The 20,709-nt window shown below is 44.2% G+C and overlaps 1 protein-coding gene across 3 annotated transcripts in view; it reads left to right on the top strand.

Annotated features, from left to right (window-relative positions):
- The first annotated feature begins 5,534 nt into the window (after nt 1–5,534).
- The window catches only part of BBOX1 (gamma-butyrobetaine hydroxylase 1), a 154,236-nt gene continuing 139,061 nt past the window's right edge, over nt 5,535–20,709 (top strand). Inside the window, exons 1-2 of one of the 3 annotated variants that reach the window (XM_077460841.1) lie at nt 5,535–5,692; nt 17,855–18,270. In XM_077460841.1, coding sequence (XP_077316967.1) covers nt 17,887–18,270 — 384 coding nt within the window. In that variant the 5' untranslated portion in view covers nt 5,535–5,692; nt 17,855–17,886. Of the gene's footprint in view, nt 5,819–17,854; nt 18,271–20,709 lie in introns of all 3 variants that reach the window. The other 2 variants (XM_077460843.1, XM_077460842.1) reach the window with 2 other exon arrangements.

Consider the following 20,709-nt stretch of genomic DNA (forward strand, 5'->3'; position numbering starts at 1 on the left):
TTCAGGGGGGAGGGGGGTGCAGTTACCTGGATAATCCAGGTAACTGCACCCACTTCCGGGCTAGCTCTCTGCGGAAAGGGGCATACATTACGCCCCTTTCCGCAAGTGCCCACCCCCTTCCGCAAGTGCCCCGCTGCCTGCTGGGAAACACACAGATCCCAGAGGCAGCGGGGACCGTCCTCATTGCGCAGCGCAGCTCGCGCATGCGCAGTAGGGAACCGGGAAATGAAGCCGAAAGGCTCCATTTCCTGATTCCCATACCCAAGATGGCGGCGGCAGCACTCGAGTGTCGATCTAGAGATCGGCTTCGGGTGCCGACATCGCGGGCGCGCTGGACAGGTAAGTGTCACTATTTTAAAAGTCAGCAGCTGCAGTATTTGTAGCTGCTGACTTAAAAAAAATAAATAAAAAAACGCGGAGTCCTGGCGGACTCCCGCTTTAAGTTCTATTTGCAGATAGCATGTCTAATTTTATTTGTTTTCTTTTTTTAATGCACAATAAAAAAAATTCTGGAGAATAATACTTGGCTATGTGTTTTACTTCAAATGACAGTTAGGGAGTAGGCAGTTACATTTAAAAAAATACAATCTAAAATTGACAAGGGACTCCAACATAGTTGTATCTTTGATCTTAAAAACTATGGGATAATGGTGTTGTGGTAACTTGCCCCCCCCCCCCCCCAAAAAAAAAAGAAAAAAAAAAGCATAATAATATTATTCTTGATATCACTAGAAAAAAAAAAGCCTTTGAAAATTTGTTTGCAGTAACTCCATCAGTATCACCAGCAAGGAAGCTTCATTATTATCCCATTAAAGAAGAAGAGAATTGTGCGCTGAATTTGGAGATTTCATAATTTGCCACGTCACAAATGTTAATTCTCCATTACGAACGCTAGTTTACAAGACCGACCGCTTCTGGCTTGTCCTTGCGTCCGAGCATGCGTGTTTGTACTTTATAAGTGTATGGACTTTTATACGACAGACTTGTGTACACACGCTGGGAAAATCCGACAACACACATTTGTTTGCGGAAAATTTCAAAACCTGCTAGCCAACATTTGTCTGCAAAAAATCCAACAATTGTCCGATGGAGCGTACACACGGTTGGATTTTCCACCAACTACTGTCATCACACAATTCCCATCAGAAAGTCCGATTCTGTGTACGAGGTTTAAAAAATATATCTATACCACCACAATATATGATGACTACATCACTCACAGGGTTCCTTTGACTAAACCTACTGAGCTTTCAGCATTAAAAAATCTGCATAAATGGAAAGAAATTCGGCAGCCTACAAATGTAGCACTCAATGAAACAAAGGGTAGGCTGTGAATGCCACAATAGGGGCACTGTTAGGATTGTAGACTTCTGTTTTCAACACAGAACACAACCATTAATATGGGACTTGTTTTGACATGCCCCCAAACACACACACACTTTGCTTTGCTTGGCTAATCAGTTTGAACTTTGACCTGGAAAAACAACATTTCCCATTTCACAAGATAATGATGTGGTAGACATAGTACTGAAAAATGTGACTAGTAGTAGTCTGGATGCTTCTGCTCATGTATATAAATGCAAAAGTTGCTACATGTTCATCTGCAGCTTTACTTTACAGAATGTGTTCAAGTATAAATCTCTGCGCTGGTCTAGAATGATGGAACAGCTGCTACTCAAGACCAGGAATGGAGTAAAAAAATAAAGATAATATAAATGGTACGATATTCCTGTGCAAATTGACTTAATATAAAAAAATCAGGGCTTTTTTTCAGGGGGAACTTGGTGGAACTCAGTTCCACCACCTCTGGCTCAAACCCTTTGGTGCCTGCTCACCACAATCACTTGTAAACACAGAAGTCTGGTTTCTGTGTTTACAAGTGTCTACTCTGCACTCTGTATGTAATGCAATCCTGGTATTTAATGCCCCTTTAAGACCCTCCTACTGTTTTTGTGAAATTTGACTGAACAAACCCACTATTTGATGTGATTTGGAGGGTGTGTGTAGGGGGAGGGGTTTTGTGGGGCCATGGTTAAATTCCAGCACCTATTGTTTGAGAAAAAAAAACCCTGAATAAAAGATTAAATGTTACGATATGGCTTGGTGCATATACAGCAATGACACTGAGTATAAAGAGTCATGTCTCAATAAAGTGAACCAGTAAATCTTTCAACAATAAATTGGTATCTATGTGACTGGTAAAAAGCTAGATTTATCAATTTACATTAGACCTAAAATCTGAACAACAGTGGAAATGAAAGACAGGTACTTTAAAAAAAAAGGGACTGTCCCTCTGAAGTAGGAACATGGGTAAGGTATGTCCTCCAGAAGAGGGACTACTCCTCCAAGGTAGGGACATCTATATGGAATTTCCACCGAAAGGACTGTCCCTCCAAAGTAGGAGCATCTGTAGAGTATGTCCTCCAAAAGAGGGACTGTCCCTCCAAAGTAGAAACATCTGTATGGTATGTCTTCCAAAAGAGGGACTGTCTCTCCAAAGTAGGAACATCTGTAGAGTATGTCCTGAAGAAGAGGGACTGCCCCTTCAAAGTAAAAACATCTGTGTGGTATGTCCTCCAAAAGAGGGACTGTTCCACCGAAGTATGAACATCTGTATGGTATGTCCTCCAAAAGAGGGTCTGCCCCTCTAAAGTAGGAACATCTGTATAGTACACTATATTGCCAAAAGTGTTGGGGCATCTGCCGTTACACACATGAACTTTAATAGCATCCATTTTTAGTCCGTAGGGTTCATTATTGAGTTGGCCCACCCTTTGCAGCTATAACAGTTTTGACTCTTCTTGGAAGGCTTTTCACAAGGTTTAGGAGTGTGTCTATGGGAATGTTTGACTATTTTTCCAGAAATGCATCTGTGAGGTCAGGCACTGATGTTGGATGAGAAGTCCTGGCTCGCAGTCTCCACACCACTTCATCCCAAAGGTGTTCTATTGGGTTGAGGTCAGGACTCTGTGCCAAGTTCCTCCACCCCAAACTCACTCATCCATGTGTTTATGGACCTTGCTTTGTGCACTGGTGCACAGTTAAGTTGAAACAGGAAGGGGCCATCCGCAAACTGTTCCCACAAAGTTGGGAGCATGAAACTGTCCAAAATGTTTTGGTATGATGACACCTTATGCCATGTACACACGATCTGACTTTTTGACAGCAAAGGTCCGACAGAACGAATCTGTCGGACAATTCGATCGTGTGTGGGCTCCATCGGACCTTTGCTGTCCAAAAATCTGACGGAGTTTAGAAAGAGAACACGTTTAAATTTTTCCGCCGGAACCAGCTACTATGGAAAAATCCGCTCATCTGGATGCTAGTCCGATGGACAAAAACTGACACTAGGGCAGCTATTGGCTACTGGCTATGAACTTCCTTATTGTAGTCCGGTTGTATGTCATCACGTTCAAATCCGTCGAACTTTGGTGTAATTGTGTGTGGCCAAGTCTGTTCATTCGGAAAGTCAGTCGGAACACCGCCGAAAGACTGTCGGACCTAATCTGTTGGAAAGTCATGTGTATGCGGAATAAGAGTTCCTTTTACTAGAACTAAGAGGCCAAGCCCAACCCCTAAAAAAAACCTCATACCATAATCCCTCCACTAACAAATGATTTGGACCAGTGCACAAAGCAGGGTCCATAAAGACATGGATAAGCGAGTATGTCCTCAAGAAGAAGGACTGCCCCTCCAAAGTAGGAACATCTCTATGGTATGTCCTCCAAAAGAGTGACTGCCCCTCTAAACTAGGAACATCTGTATAGTATGTCTTTCAAAAGAGGGACTGTCCCTCCAAAGTAATGCTGCGTTCACACGGTCGGATTTTCTGATGGGAAATGTTCGATGTGAGCTTGTTGGAAAGTCAGACCGTGTTTGTGCTCCAACGAACATTTGCTGTCAGAATTTCCGCCAACAAATGTTTGATAGCAGGTTCTCAAATTTTCCGCAAATGTTGTCGGAAAGTCCAACCGTGTGTACATAAGTCCGTCGCACAAAAGTTTGCACATGCTCAGAATCAAGCAGAAGGAGCCGCACTGGCTATTGAAGTTCCTTTTTCTCGGCTCGTCGTACGTCTTGTATGTCACCGCGTTCTCACATTCAGAATTTTTGACCAACATTGTGTGACCGTGTGTGTGCAAGACAACTTTGAGCCAACATCCTTCGAACAAAAATCCACGGTTTTATTGTTGGAAAATTCCGATAGTGTGTACACGGCATTAGAATATCTGTATAATATGTCTTCTAGAAGAGATACAAAAAGAATTGCCTTATTTGGGATTTTGAAGGCAATTTTGTATCTATCATTGTTTAGGGATGGTGGCGATTTCAGAACACACCTTATTGTTTGGTCCTCCAAAAGAGGGACCGTCCCACCGAAGCAGGAACATCTGTATGGTATATCCTTCAAAACAAGGACTGTCACTACAAAATAGGATCATCTATATGGTATGTCCTCCAAAAGAGGGAATGCCCTTCTGAAGTAGGAACATCTGAATGATATGTTCTTCAAAAGAGGGACTGTCCTTCCAACATTGGAACATCTGGTATGTCCTCCAAACCATCTGAGCCCTTGTACACACGGTCAAGAATCTGTCGGAATGAGTCTTATTGGACCGTGTCTTCAGATAATCCGACTGTGTGTGGTATGCATCGGACTGATTCCATCCGAATCTCCGTCCGGCCCAATTTTCCAACATGTTGGAAATATTTCCCGACCAACTGGGCCGGACGGACCTAATCCGATCATGTGTAGAGCATTTTCATCGGACCAAGGGCCACACATGCTCAGATCAAATTCCTACATCAAAGCTATTGGCTACTAGCCTGAATGTAGTCCCATCGTAACGAAATTACGTCATCACGTTCTGAAAGATCGGATTTTTCGCCAACTTGGCCTGACCGTGTGTATGCAACAGTTTCGGACACAATCCGTCTGACTAAATCCGTCGGGCAAAATCCGACGGATTTGGTTGGCAAAATCTCCGACCGTGTGTACGTGGGCTGAGCCCTTGTACACACGGTCGGAGATTCCGACGGAATGTGTCCGATCGGACCGTTTTGTCGGATATTCCGACTGTGTATGGTCTCCATCGGACTGTTTCCGACGGACCAACTTTTCCAACTTGCCCGTAAAATTTTCCGACATAATGCTCCGATCGGACATACTCAGATCATGTGTAGAGAATTCCGATCGGACAAAGTGCCACGCATGCTCAGATCAAATTCCTACACCAAAGCTATTGGCTACTAGCGTGAACGTAGTCCCGTCGTAACGAAATAACGTCATCACGTTCTGAACGATCGGATTTTCCGACAACTTTGTCCGACCGTGTGTATGCAACAGTTTTGGACAAAATCCGTCGGACAAAATTCGATGGATTTGGTTGTCGGAATGTCCGACCGTGTGTACAAGGGCTTAAATGAACCAATCTTGCCCGCTGCCAGTGTAAAACTACAAAACAAAGTCAAAAACTCCTTTTATCACAGTCGCTATAGTAAACAACAGCAAGCGAACAGCTTTTGTATTGCTTGGAAGAAAGAGATAAGTCTCTGCACTATGCACAGGCTGCGGGTGTCACGTTTCCAGAAGCTCTGGGCTGGGACTTTGTGGCTGGGATCCAATGACAGGGTTAAGAAATAGATTCGCCAGCAAGAACAAGCATGACAGGAAGAGAAAGGCAGAGAGAGGGTAAGACAACACAAGGTATTGCTTTGGGGTCCAGCTGATTTGCTGCAGTGCATAGAGTAGACTGTTGTGTTGACATTTCAGGAGACTGTAAAGCAGAAAAGATAGAGCAGCACTTTAAATGAGAAGGTATTTTCTGATTACATTTCCAGTTGTATGTTCATTTCTTTCTATATACAAAATGCAATTCATTTGAAGTACAAGCTGTGTGTACAAATCGGGGGATGGGAGCTCCGAAAAGACCACGATTGTAACCCAGCCCATTGTATTATTCCGGGCAGGACAATGAGAATGTGTCCATTCAGCGCATTCTTTACAAGCTTAGTAAAGCTGAATCTACTAAATTGTTACTAGGGGTTTAATAGCAAAGTGGAATAAAAGTGCTTATAGGAGAGTTCGATTTTCACTTTTCTTTTTTAACCATTTCAGCCCCAGAAGAATTTACCCCCTTCCTGACCAGGCCAATTTTTGCGATTCGGCACTGCGTCGCTTTAACTGACAATTGCGCGGTTATGTGACGTTGTACCCAAACAATTTTTTTTTCTATAAATAGAGCTTTCTTTTGGTGGTAGTTGATCACCTCTGCGGTTTTTATTTTTTGCGCTATAAAGAAAAGAAGAGCAACAATTTTGAAAAAACACAATGGAGGTTATTTACTAAAGGCAAATCCACTTTGCACTACAAGTGCAAACTACAAGTGCAAAGTGCACTTGAAACTGCACTGAAAGTGCACTTGGAAGTAAAGTCGCTGTAGATCCAAGGGAGCGTGCAAATAAAATAGAAAACTGTATTTTAGCTTGCACATGATTGGATGATAAAATCAGCAGAGCTTCCCCTCATTTCAGATCTACCCCTTAGATTTAGAGCTACTGTACTTCGAAGTGCACTTTCAGTGCAATTTCAAGTGCACTTTGCACTTGTAGTGCAAAGTGGATTTGCCTTTCGTAAATAACCCCCAATATCTTTTAGTTTTTGCTATAATAAATATCCCAAATTAAAAAAGAAATGCAACTATTTAATATTGAGATGACCCACCCTTTGCAGCTATAACAGCTTCAACTCTTCTGGGAAGGCTGTCCACAAGGTTTAGGAGTGTGTCTATGGGAATGTTTGACCATTCTTCCAAAAGAACATTTTGTGAGGTCAGGCACTGATGTTGGACGAGAGGTCATGGCTCGCCGTCTCCACTCAAATTCATCCCAAAGGTGTTCTATCAGTGTGAGGTCAGGACCCTGTGCAGGCCAGTTAAGTTCCTCTACCCTGAACTTGCTTATCAATGTCTTTATGGACCTTGCTTTGTGCACTGTCATGTTGGAACAGGAAGGGGCCATCGCCAAACTGTTCCCACAAAGTTGGAAGCATGAAATTGTCCAAAATGTCTTGGTATGTTGACACCTTTAGACCTCCTCCACACTGAGGTGCTTTGCAGGCGATATATCGTTAAAAATAGCGACTGGAAAGCGCCCTGAAACTTAGGCTCCATTCTATGTAGCGTGAAAGACCGAGGGCTCTCACACTGGGGCGGTGCGCTGGCAGGGCATCAGAAAAAGTCCTGTCAGCAGCTTCTTTGGAGCGCATTAGGAGCTGTGAACTCACCGTTCCTAAAGAGCCCCTGGGGCAGCTCCGCTGAACTGCCAGAAAACCGCAGCTGTAGCAGCACTTTGCAAGCGGTCTTAACCCTTTTTTAGCCGCTAGCGGGGATTAAAATAGCACCGCAAAAACTACAGTAAAGTGCTGCTAAAAATACACCTGGGGCGGCGCGTAAGAGTTTCCTTCACTGGACCTAAGGGGCCAAGCTCAATCCCTAAAAAACAACCCCACACCATAACCCCCCCCCCCTCCAGCAAATGACCCAAATGGCCCAATATTAAGCCCAAAAGCGAACATTTGCTATATTGCAGATTACCTATTCTTAGGTGCGATGACTGCATTTGTTTTTATTTTTAGACATTCGTTCTTTTATTTTCACCTGATGATCAAAGTGTTGAGACAAACCATTTACCACTGGCAGGGGTGCTTACAATGATAAGCTTTTATTTATTCATGTAAAACAATTATCCTCCCCAAAAAAACAGTTTGCTGTAACTTCTTGTGTAACTGTAGTGTGAGCTGGAGTTTGGCTTTACTTTGTTAGTATATTTAAACTCACTAGTACATATAACATCCCCTCCCCCCAGACTGATAATATTGCTTTTCAAGGTACCCCCTGTGCTCCTTCATCCAGAGTGGGGAGGTTTGTTTCTGGCCAGATAACCAGGTGAAAACGGAGGGAAAAAATAAATAAATAAAAACAACTAATTCAGCCACCACAACTAATGATTGATAAGCTGCAATATATTACATTTTTGGTTTTGGATGTAATACTTCTTTAAAGTGAGACTGTCAGTTGCCCCAAACTCTTAATGTTAGTTCTTTGCAGTAGAAGAGCTTTAATGCTTACGTTTCAGATTGCCCGTGTCTCTGACCTTCCCTGCATTCAAGCACTGGAACCTCAATCAAACCAATGCCAACCGGGAGACTACGGGGATGCTGCGATTCTCCCCCCCCCTCCCGACCCTCTGGCCAATCGGGTCTCAGGGACTACTTCCTGATTGACCAGGAGGAGAATCAGGAAGACAATAGCGAAAATGTATTTGCTATTGTCACACAAGTGGGTGGGCTCGGGGGGCAGTGCCTACCTATTTTTTAAGCCAATTAGAGCCTCAGGCTCTGATCATATACTTAAAAAAAAAAAACTTGCAGTCCATGTATGTAGATTAGGGGGCTGGATGCATGAATAGGGGGGGCACCACCCCTGTGCCCCCTATGGATAGGCTGCCGCTGTACAGTTCCATCCTTCTACCCCTGCATCACTGCTAAGTCCTGTAGTAGGTAGGGCTTGGAGGACAGAACCTCAGTATACAGCGGGGGACACAGGCATCTGACAATGTTGAATACAGAAGAGTGTAATGAGGGATGATACATTGGAATGGAGGGGATGTCGGGGACATGATCCATCAGAGATCTAGGCATAATTGATCTTCTACTGCAGGGATCTGCCATTAAGCCTCGGTTCCCACTACTGCGATGCAATGTACTGAGAATTTGATCCTTTTTCAGTCCTGTGTGAGGTGCGAATTTGCCTTACATTTTGAGGTGGACAGCTGTGAATTTACCGCAATTTTACCGCAAGTTTCAGGTGGCAGACAGTGAACAATTCACAGAGATGTGAACTGTGTGCTGCGAGTTTACTGCAAGTTCAGTTGAAGCCTATGAAGATAAAATTCACACTGCACCATAGGAATTTGCATCCCACCCGCAGTCAACATGCACAGGACCCGTTTTGTTCACACCAAATAGTTGTGAACCAATGCCATGGAATACTATGCTTTATACATGACCTGCGAATCTGTGTGTTTCTAAACGCATCAAACCCGCTGTAAATTTGCATCAGTATAAACCCAGGCTTAAACCCTTAGTACTGATTGACAGTATTGCGATAATAACTCAGAAGCTGAATTTGTTCGCTACTTCTTATTTTCAATATTTTTATTGATTTTATGCAAACCGAAAGAACAATAAAACATGACATGTCAGCCTTACATCATCAGGCAATACTACAGTAGATGGTTGTTAATTGACAATGGTCATTAAGAAAAAGGCACATGTTATCGGTAAACATCGGTAATACACACTGCAAGATCCAAAGCTAACAGAACAAAACATGTATTAAGCTTCGGTCAGGATCTATGTAGACACATCAGGATACCCGATCGCCCTAACGAGAATAACTTTGAGGGAATCTAATGGGCGCGGGACTCAGCTATCCAGGCAAGATTGTCCGTTAGCGGTAACTTAAATACGAAGTCGTCACTGCTCGGTGCTGTTATTAGGGGTGCATCTCACACCTACACCCTATTGCGGGCGGTCTAGGGAAGAGTGACAGAAAGCCCCCCACCACCCCGAAAAGGGTACTTGCTGTGGTAGGAGACCCACCCCACCCCGCCCCGACCTAGATAGGCTGACAGAGACTGGACTAGTTAAAACATAATGAAGGACAAATTAGTAATAAACTAGTAGCACGGAAGACTGAGTACCTTAAGCAAGCCCGGGAAGCCAAAACGGCGCCGGGTGCAGTCTGTGCACAACACTTATAACCAACAAGAACTATAGTAACCGTTACACCCTGTACCATCTATGAGGGAGTGTAAGGCCTTATAAACTATCAGGTGGGAAAATAGAACAGTTAACTGAGCAGGTATCATGGAGAGAATGGGATCAGTCCGCTCCAATCTCGTCCTAGAGTAATCCAAAAATAAAAACAAAACACAAAAAAAAAAGGGGTGTAGGAGAGGGGGAAGGAGGAAGGTGAGGGGGGATCAAGGGGGGGTGGGGGGGTCTACCAGGGTTTCCAAGCAGAAGGATAATTCAAGTTATAAAAATGCAAGTTATAACCCCAGAACTAGGGGGATTTTGTGGAATGTGGCCCAGGGTTCCCACACTTTCTCAAAGAAGGAGGCCTTGTCCTGCATGCGACTGACCAACTTCTCTTGCGCCATAATCCAGGAGATCTTTTGTTTAACCGCCCCGAATGGGACTGTATGTTGTTTCCAGTGGGCTGCTATCGTGATTTTGGTGCCTAAAAGGATAAAGAATATAAGTTTCTGAGATGATTTATTGGCTTTGTCCACTTTGCGGTTAAGCAATGCCACTTCCGGATTTTGGGGAACTGGAAGCGATACCAACTTGCGAATTAGGGCAAATACCCTGTTCCAAAGGCCCCTGATATGCGGGCAAGTCCACCATGTGTGGAGCAATGAACCTATATGTCCGCAGCCACGGAAACAAATAGGAGACACCTCCGGAAAGATCTGTGCCAGTCGGGCGGGAACCCTGTACCACCTAGTGATAAGTTTAAGGCTAGCTTCAATCAGGGATACGTTGAGGATCCCGGTGAAAGATCTTTGGAAACAGGAGTACCATAGGTCACTATCCCACGAAATATTGAGATCATTTTCCCAGGCTAATGCATAGGTAGGTTTGGTCGTAACAGAAGCTAGAGCTGTATAAATCGTAGAGATCCCTCCCCTCTGATTCGCTATGTCCGAACACCATGACTCGTATGTCGTGATAGTAGGAGGATTTGGTCTATCGGGCCATTTGGAGTGCAAGAAATGGTTTAGTTGGGAGAATCTAAATCGTTCAGCTAGTGGCATCTCGAGTTTTTTCAGGCAGAAAGAAAGTGAGACAGGGCCCGAGGCGTTAAAAAAATTTCCAATCCTGAGTAGTCCTTTGTTGAGCCACCAACTAAAGGCTAGGATATTCATACCCGGCGGGAAGTCTGGATTGTGAAAAACATGCGTTAACGGCCTTAATTTGGAGATCAATGCAGGGTTTTTATGTAACCGATCACATAGGGCTAGCGAATGGGAGAGGGCGGGAGACATGATAGGGGGTCGGCTTCTAGGCGGAGCCCAGATGAGATAGTCAATGGTGTAATGGGGGGCAGCCAGTCTTTCAATAGCAACCCAATCCGGTTTGGGGCCCCGGGAATAAACCATAGAGATCTGGGTTAATTGAGCTGCTTGGTAATACCACCAAATGTTAGGTAGCGCTAGGCCTCCTTGCTTTTTGAGTCTATACAATAATTGTTTTGATCCTCTGCAACCCTTGGAGCCCCAGATGAATTGAAGGATTTTAGATTGAAGTGGTTGGAGTTGGGCTTTCTTTACGGGGAGAGGAAGGGATCTAAACAGATAAAGGATACGGGGAAGGAGGGTCATCTTGACCGCAAAGATGCGACCTAGCCAGGAGAGACCGAGATGGGACCAGGTTAGTAAATCTGCAGATAATTTTGCAAGGGCGGAAGGATAATTGGCCGAGTAGAGAGTGTTCATATTAGATGTTAGATGGATGCCTAGATAAGGTAAGGAATCGAGGCACCATGTAAAAGGGAAATGATTCTGTAGTGTACTTACTATAGGCAGGGGAACGGAGACATTGAGAGCTAGGGATTTTGATGCATTCACTTGTAGGCCCGAGGCTAGTCCAAATGCTTCCAAGAGGGCAAAAACATTAGGTGTGGAGATCAGTGGGGAAGTTAAAAAGAGGAGGAGATCATCCGCGAATAAAGCACATTTGTGTTCTTGTGGACCACAACGGACTCCTCTAATGTCAGGGTGAGCTCTAATGGCAATAGCTAGAGTCTCTATGGCGATGGCGAATAGCAGGGGTGATAGTGGGCACCCCTGTCTGGTGCCTTTTTTGATGTTGAACGTCTCTGAATAACAGCCTTGTAGACGGACTTGTGCACTTGGGGTAGAATACAAGGCTTTGAGAGTGCCCAGAAAAAGGGGACCAAAGCCCCATTTCTCTAGGACTCGAAACAGAAAGGGCCACTTCAGTGTATCAAAGGCCTTTTGCAAGTCTATGGACAACAAAAAGCCGTCCTGTGAGGGACCGCCATCCCAATGTGAGTTAAGAATAGAAATGATATCTACTGCTCGCCTGATTTGGTCCGGACCTTGTCTCCCCGGGATAAAGCCCACCTGATCCTTGTGAATATATCGTGAAATAAATGATGAGATCCTATTAGAAAGCACCTTAGTTAAGATTTTTAGGTCATTGTTGATAAGCGAAATTGGGCGATAGTTTTGCACCAAGGATGCGTCTTTGCCAGGTTTAGGAATGACAGAAACATAGGCTAAGTTCAGGGCTTTATCCAAGGGAGAGCCGGACCGGATGGAGTTGAAGAAATCGACCAAAAAAGGGGCAAGGACCGGGGCAAATTTCTTATAATATCCCACAGAGAAGCCATCAGGACCTGGGGCAGAATTACTTTTAAGATGTTTGATCACCTCTAGGACTTCAGTAACCATAATTGGGTCTTCTAGTAGGTTCGCATGTTCTGGTGACAATGTCGGGAGGGAGACAGTATCCAAGAATTGATCCACGGAGGGTTGTGGTTTATCCTCATCAACTTTATATAGGGAGGAGTAGAATTTATGAAAGGATGACATGATACGGAGGGGATTCTGTGTTAGAATTCCGTCCTGATCTCTAATTTTCGGGAACGCCGAGGGACGAGGCCTCGGGGATAATTTGGCTGCAAGTTTAGAACCCATCTTGTCTTTCTGATAATAAAACCTGGCCCCGGACCATCTTAAGTGTTTCTCAGCCTCGGTGGTGAGAGCCAAATTGAGAGCAGTCCTAGCTGCTTGCAGGGCTTCCAGGGATTCTCTAGTGGGGGTACGTTTATGAGCTTTGCTTAGTAATCGGAATTCCTTGGATAGAGAGTCTACGTGAGCCTTCCTCCCTCTTTTTAGTTGGGACGAGATTTGGATGATTCTCCCCCTGATCACAGCTTTATGTGCTGCCCAGAGAACATCTGGGGCTGTATAGGGATCCTTATTAAGGGAGAAGTATTCCTTTATGGCAGTGGAGATGTCTGCACTATGAGCTGGGTCACTAAGGAGACCCTCGTTAAGTCGCCACGTGAATCTATTGCTGAGGTTGTGGGTGGACTGAACGTGAAGTAGTACAAGCGAATGGTCAGATAGTGATGTGTCCCTGATTTCCGATCTTAAGGCCAATGGAATAGTGTGTGATTGCACAAAAATGTGATCAATCCTGGCATGTACCTGGTGGGGGGCTGAGTAATGTGTGAAGTCTTTACATGTGGGGTTCTTTTCTCTCCATATGTCCACTAAGCCTCTCGAGTGTAGGGTAGCCGCTATCTTAGTGCTCTGTTTAGGAGGTTTTCTGTTGCGAGCTGACCCTTTTCCTGTTTTATCCAGGGAATGGTCAAATGGGATGTTAGTATCACCCCCCATTATTACCTTACCCTCTAGTAGAGGGTCCAACGTGGACATCATGGAGTGAAAGAAAGCTGATTGTCCCTTATTAGGTGCATAGTATGACACAAATGAGTAGATATTTCCTTCTAGGGATCCCTTAACCAAAATAAACCTGCCTTCCTTGTCTCTAAATATGTCCGTTGTGGTGAATCTAAGGTACTTAGATATGCATATTGCGACCCCTTTAGTTTTGTTTTTGGCGTTAGCCAGGAAGAAGAGGGGAAATCTACTATGTAGGAAGGAGGGATTAAACGTGGATTTGAAGTGAGTTTCCTGCATGAGAATTACATCAATCTTTTGGGCTTGGTATAATTGAAATAGTTTTCTCCTTTTGATGGGAGAGTTCATCCCCTGCACATTATGTGTTGCTATACAGAAGGAAGGGGGGGGTGCTTGATCAGGCATAGCGAGTCAGAGGGAATAGCCAGTATGTTATATAGGGATCTCTTACCATATCCTTGCGAAGAGAGGGACCATCCTGGTGTAGGAAGGCCTCAGCAAAAGGAAGTGAAGCTGTCAGCTTAGAGGAGCCCTGGTAGACCCGGGAGAAGAGGGGAGGAAAAAAGGGGTAAGGAAGGAGTTGACTGATCCTGCAGAGAAAGAGCAAAAGACATCTTAACCACCTTAAAGCTATGGATATCTTTGAGAGAACAAAAACAGATAAAACACATACACTACATGAAACAATCTGCAGGGGAGGATGACACACGTCAGTCCCCTGCATGTAAGGCCCGAGAAGCCTAGTCTCGGGAAAAAGTCCCAAAAAGGGAAAAGTGTGGGAGCCTCTGAGTGAGGGGAAGAGAAGGCCCGTCACTCGGAGACCGGTGGGGACGCAGTGCAAACCACCCCGACCGGGACCCACCTAAGGCCCAATGCCCCTTCAAATGAAATGAGGGGCATCTTAAAACCCGCTTAATAAAAAAGTATGAAAAACCAAACAAATAAAAATAGAACTGTAGAACACGAATGGGAAAACAATCATAAGTGGGAGAGCCGTAAGCTTGCGATAGCTATCGAAAGCCACGTGGAGAAGAGTCATGTAGGAAGTCTGTGGTAGTGCGGATCGCACCCGTCTGAGAAGGAATGTACCCTTACAAAAAAAAAAGGGGGGAGAAAAAGGAGAATGCGCAAAATACGCGCTGTAACCATGGAATCTAAAACCAAGAGTTATTAGCATACAAAGGTAATCATTGTCGACACATTCAAAGTCTGTCTTTCAAGTTGGGCGTCCATCCTTGGGACGTTTCGCCTTCTGCTTTTGCCAGAGGGGCTTGTCGGGGCTTGCAGGGGGAGGCCTCTTCGCAGAACTGGAAGACTTGGGATCCGCAGGGTCAGCAGGAGAGTGAGAGATGAGGCCCAATTGAAGAAGCAGGCGTTCACCATCGGTGAAGTTGGAGAAGCCATATTGTTTATTGGAATAAGTGAAGTGCAGTCTGAACGGGAAAGCCCAGCGATAAGCTATGGAGTTTTGTGTTAAAATTTGTAAGAGTGGTTTCACGGATCTCCGCAGCTGGATCGTGTATGGGGATACATCCGAGAAGATTTGGACTGGATGGCCCTGGAAGGATAGATTTTCAGTTTCTCTGGCCTTGCACATGACTTCTTCCTTAGTTTTAAAGAAGTGGGGTTTGACCACAATGTCTCTGGGTAGGCCATCTTGGCGAGGGGGTTGAAGTGCTCTGTGAGCGCGATCTAACTCTAGACGATGGTCAGGCAGATCAGGTAATAGTGACGAAATAAAGGCGCGTACCACCGCGTCTGTTTCTTTAAAAGATTCAGGTAGGCCTCGGAGCCTAAAATTATATCGGCGATTCCTGTTTTCGAGGTCATCTAATTTAGAGTAAGCAGTGTCCAGCTGCTCCTGTAGTTCAGAGATCCTGTCAGTATTTTGTATGGTTCTGGCAACAGTCTGGTCAGTTTTAAGTTCTATTGCTTCAATCCTGGCCCCAAGTTGCTGTAGGTCAGCTTGAATGATTGAGGTAATATGGGATGCGTTCTGAGCAAGGCCTCTGGATAGCATTTGGGAGAATGTCTCTATCAGGGCAGGGATATCAGTGGGATTAGTCTGGATAGATGGGGCAGCCCCACTCGCCGCCGGAGAGGAGAGATAGTCCTCCATAGGAGTGAGCGGGGATCTCCCATGAAATCTCCCCAGCAATGATTCCGTGGATGCTGGGGATGAAAGTGATGTCAGCTGGTAACTCACAGAATGAAGATTCGGATCCGTGGAGTTAGGGCCTGACGTGAGTTGATCCGCGATGGAGGGCATCGGATGAAGACGAAGGCCTTGTGCGACGGGAGCGGCGTCCGCCATCATGGCGGTGGATGCGGCCTGGAACTCCGGAGTCAGCCGCCGGGATAAGCTGCGTCTCGCCGTGATTAACGATCGTTAAGTGGGTGGCGCTGATCCGCGGGGACGAGAGGGTGAATTTGCGGTAATGATCTCTTCTCCGTGTGGCTCAAAGGCTGCGGATCACGGTCGGGGCGAACGGAGCCCTCAGGACATGCGACCGTCCATGGAGCTGCCGCGCATGCACCTTGTTCGCTACTTCTTAGCATGTCCTGGCTGTCAGTGATGGGGGCAGGCAAAGACACAGCATGGCTTCCAAAAAATTAGAACTATAGGCAAAACTTTTTTTTTTCCATTTTGGGGCCTCAGGCCTTCAGGCCACCCTCATGAAGTCTGTTTCTGATTGTTTGGTCAGCGACATTCACACCAGTGGCATGCTGGAGGTCATTTTGTAGGGCTCTGGTAGTGCTTATCCTGTTCCTCTTTGCACAAAGGAGCACATACCGCTGATGGGTTAAGGACCTTCTACGGCCTTGTCCAGAGACTGTGCTGGGAGACACAGCAAACCTTCTAGCAATGGCACATATTGATTGAAGTGCCATCCTGGAAGAGTTGGACCACCCGTGCAACCTCTATAGGGTCCAGGTATCACCTCATGCTACCAGTAGTGACACTGACCCTAACCAAATCCAAAACGAGTGCAAAACAGTCAGAAAAGACTTGTAGGGAAAAAAAACTGTCAATGGCCTCCACGTGTAAAACCATTCCTATTTTGGAGGTCATCTCACTGTTACCCATCTAGTGCACCTGTTGGTAATTTCATTAACACCAAAGCAGCTGAACCTAATTAACAACCCCCTCTGATACTTAACTGACTAGATCAATATCTCAGGAGTTTAACCACTTGCCGCCAGCCATATAACAATATGAGGTTGGCAAAGTGGTTGCGATATCCTGACCGGACATCATATGACATTGCCAGGATATCAAGCCGCTGCACGCCACCGTCTCTGACAGAGACTCTTTATCACGTGATCAGCTGTGTCCAGTCTCGGCTGATCATGATGTAAACAGGATGAGACGTTGATTGGCTTTTCCTCACTCGCATCTGACGGACGCCAAAAGAGGAAAGCCAATCGGCTGTTGTTTATTTGTTTATAAGTGCAGCCCATCTCGGATGCCTGCCCAGGACCACCAGGATGCCGCCAAGACCACCAGGGGTGGCCACCACACTAGACCACCAGGTATGCCACCCTAGACCACCAGGAAAATGTACTCAGGCAGCTGCCAATCAGTGCCATTGATAAATGCCTGCCAGTGCTAGTGATGTCTGTCAGTGAAATCCAGTGCCACTGCCAGCCATCAGTGCCCATCAATGCCCATCAGTGCCACCTTTCAGTGCCCATCAGTGCCATCTATCAGTTCCACCCATAAATACCCATCACTGCAACCTTTCAGTGCCCACCAGTACCACCTATGAGTGCCCATCAGTGCCGCCTATCAATGCCCATCCATGCTGTATATCAGTGCTGCTTATCAATGCCCATCATTAGTGCTCATCAGTGCCATCTCATTGGTGCCACCTTATCAGTGATGCCTTATCAGTACCCATCAGTGAAGTTTATCAGTGCCCATCAGTGAAGGAGAAAACTTACTTATTTACAAAATTTTATAACTAAAACAAAGAAACTTTTTTTTTCAAAATTTTTCGGTCTTTTTTTATTCGTTCAGCAAAATAATAAAAACCACAGAGGTGATCAAATACCACCAAAAGAAATCTCTATTTGTGGGAACAAATTGCTAAAAATTTAGTTTGGGTACAGTGTAGCATGACCGCGCAATTGTCATTTAAAAAGTGACAGCGCTGAAAGCTGAAAATTGGCCATGGCAGGAAGGTGCAAAATGTGCCCTGTATTGAAGTGGTTAATTGACTTGATGATATACTCTGATTTCTTAAATTGTTTTGAGCAGTGTATAAATAATATATATATATATATATATATATATATAATGCTAATACAGTTTTTTTTATTTCCTCAGGGCCATTGAATTTAATTGAAAAGTGAGTCTCCATGTGGACTACTGTAGCTAAACATTTATTACGGAGCAAAGTCCGTCAGTGTGCAGCACACATATTACCGGATGTTCAAAGGAACAAATTATTCCCTTGCAGTTTTCTGCTGCAAATCTCTCGAGGACAACACAGTGCTCCTTTCTATGAGCAGACTGCTCACACTGGGACTATGATCCAGCACATAGAGGTATTGGATGCTGACCGCTTTGTCTGTGTACACTGGAAGGATGGAGGGCAAAGTCTATACCCATATGTATGGCTCAGAGATAATTGCCAGTGTCCTAGCTGCTTCCTTCAGTCTGCCAAAGCCAGAAAGCTTCCCATTGAGAATCTGGATGTGAATACTGGACTGGATAAAGTAAATCTTTACAATGGAAAGAAGGTACACAGATACATTGATGATGTTCTAATGGACTTGCTTTCCCCATAGCTCTGTTACAAGAAAATGAAAGTATACCTAAAGGCAAAGCTTTTCTTTTTACTTTTGGATGGGGTAGAAAATGCTTACAGCTGAACTCCGGGAAATGTGAAAATGGTCCCCTAGAGTGGGGCTCCACTTGTACTGCAAGGGTTAACTTTAGGTCTGGGGGCATGGAAAGGTAGATATGCTTACCCAATCCTCCGCACTGATAAATTGGTCCCACCGGTCCACCGTCTTCTCCATTATGCTCCAGTGGTCTAAAAGCTGCCCTTGAATTCTACTCTGTTATCCTATATGTCCATGCACACATGGACATTTTAGCAGTTTAGTAGCATGGGAGTTTAGAGGATGTCTTCTTTTCATTTATTGAAATACAATTAAAACATTGCATATAATGCGATGACACAAAAACATGCACAATCAATTTATACATCAGAGGGGTCCTGGAAGCAAGAGGTGAAGTATTGACAGCACTTTATCCCAACATGTTTCGCATTGGCTTCATCAGGGGATGTGCAAACTGATGACAAATTTGACTAAGAGAAAAACATAATTAATGACACTCTATGTGAGAAATAAATACATACAATAAATTGTATAATGTATAAGGAACTTTCCATGTGAAGATTCTTAAAGGAAGCGCTTACCCTCTGCTAACTTGTATTTCAATAAATGAAAAATTCTTTTTTATTATTTTCTATGTATGTATTTAACCACTTACCAACCAGCGCACAACGATGTATGTCCTATTTTTGAAGAAGGATATCTCGGTAACAGCAGCAGCTGCTGCCACAACTGAGATATCCATCTCTTCAGGCGCCGGTCGGCTGTACGATAACGGTGGTCTCCGCGGCGGATTCGCCACGAGATCACCGCTATCGGCGGCGAGAGAGGTGCCACCCCCCCTCCCGCCACCCTCCCGCACCTTCTGCCGCTTACCGGAGCCGTCGGTAGCGGCGGAGGCGATCGAGTCCTTTCGCTATCTGGGTATGGAGACGAGTGAGGCTAAGATAGCCCCCACTCGTCTCTATACCATAGGATGGCGGAAGCGACGTCAAAACGTCACTTCCGCCCATATCTCTTAAAGGTATATTTTTTTTAAATGTAATTTTTTCTTTTTTTTGTTGCATTTTAGTCCAAATATGAGATCTGAGGACTTTTTGACCTCAGATCTCATATTTAAGAGGACCTGTCATGCTTTTTTCTATTACAAGGGATGTTTACATTCCTTGTAATAGGAATAAAAGTGATCCATTTTTTTTTTTTTTTTAAAACAGTGTAAAAATAAATAAAATCAATTAAAATAAATAAGAATAAAAAAAAAGGTTTTTAAAAACACCCCGTCACAACGAGCTAGCGCACAGAAGCGAGCGCATACGTGAGTGGTCAAACCATACATATGAGGTATCGCCACAATCGGTAGAGCGAGAGCAATAATTCTAGCCCTAGACCTCCTCTGTAACGCAAAAAAAGCAACCTGTAGAATTTTTTAAATGTCGCTTATGGAGATTTTTGAGGCTAAAAGTTTGACGCCATTCCACGAGCAGGCTCAATTTTGAAGCGTGACATGTTGGGTATCAATTTACTCGGCGCACCATTATCTTTCACAATATAAAAAAAAATTGGGCTAATTTTACTGTTGTCTTATTTTTTTATTCAAAAAAGTGAATTTTTTCCAAAAAAAATGCGCTTGTAAGACTGCTGCGCAAATACGGTGTGAAAAAAAGTATTTCAATGACCGCCATTTTATTCTCTAGGGTGTTAGAAAAAAAACAATATAAAATGTTTGGGGGTTCTAAGTAATTTTCTAGCAAAAAAAAACTGTTTTAAACATGTAAACACCAAATCTGAAAAAGAGGCCTGGTCCTTAAGTGGTTAATTTGTACGAAAGCACCGTAAAAATCCCCCTTTCTATGCCTTCTTATATTATATTTCTGTTTTTGGGTTTAGATTCACTGTAATGTTACAGCTTTAAAATCCCAAGTCAGTCATTGCCCACTTTGCTTTGGAAACCACATGCTACATGTCATCGTTTCCTTTTACCATAATAGAGGAACGCACTTGTTATTCTACTTTGGTAAAAACATTCAACTTCACAGATTCCTTAGTCCAAGGGAGAGAAAGATGAAAACTTATTTCAGTTTATTGAAGAAAATATGACATCAGTTCCACATTACTCTTCATTTTCTAAATTTAACATTTTCGGCAAAATAATAAAACATTTGAAATGCCAAAAGTTAGGAAACCCTTCCAGGTATTCTGATAGTGTTAGATCCTTGTAAGGTTCCAGAACTGTTCATGTCAATCTAAGTCATCTGAAGACAATTCCTGAGCTTAAAGGTACTCTGTTGCTGATGTAAAGATGAAAGTGGAACTTCACCCAAAATTGACATTTCAGTT

Source organism: Lithobates pipiens, unplaced genomic scaffold (genome assembly GCF_037356315.1).
Source record: "Lithobates pipiens isolate NorthernLeopardFrog02 unplaced genomic scaffold, aLitPip1_a1.2 Scaffold_10, whole genome shotgun sequence".
Classification (NCBI taxonomy): Eukaryota; Metazoa; Chordata; class Amphibia; order Anura; family Ranidae; genus Lithobates; species Lithobates pipiens.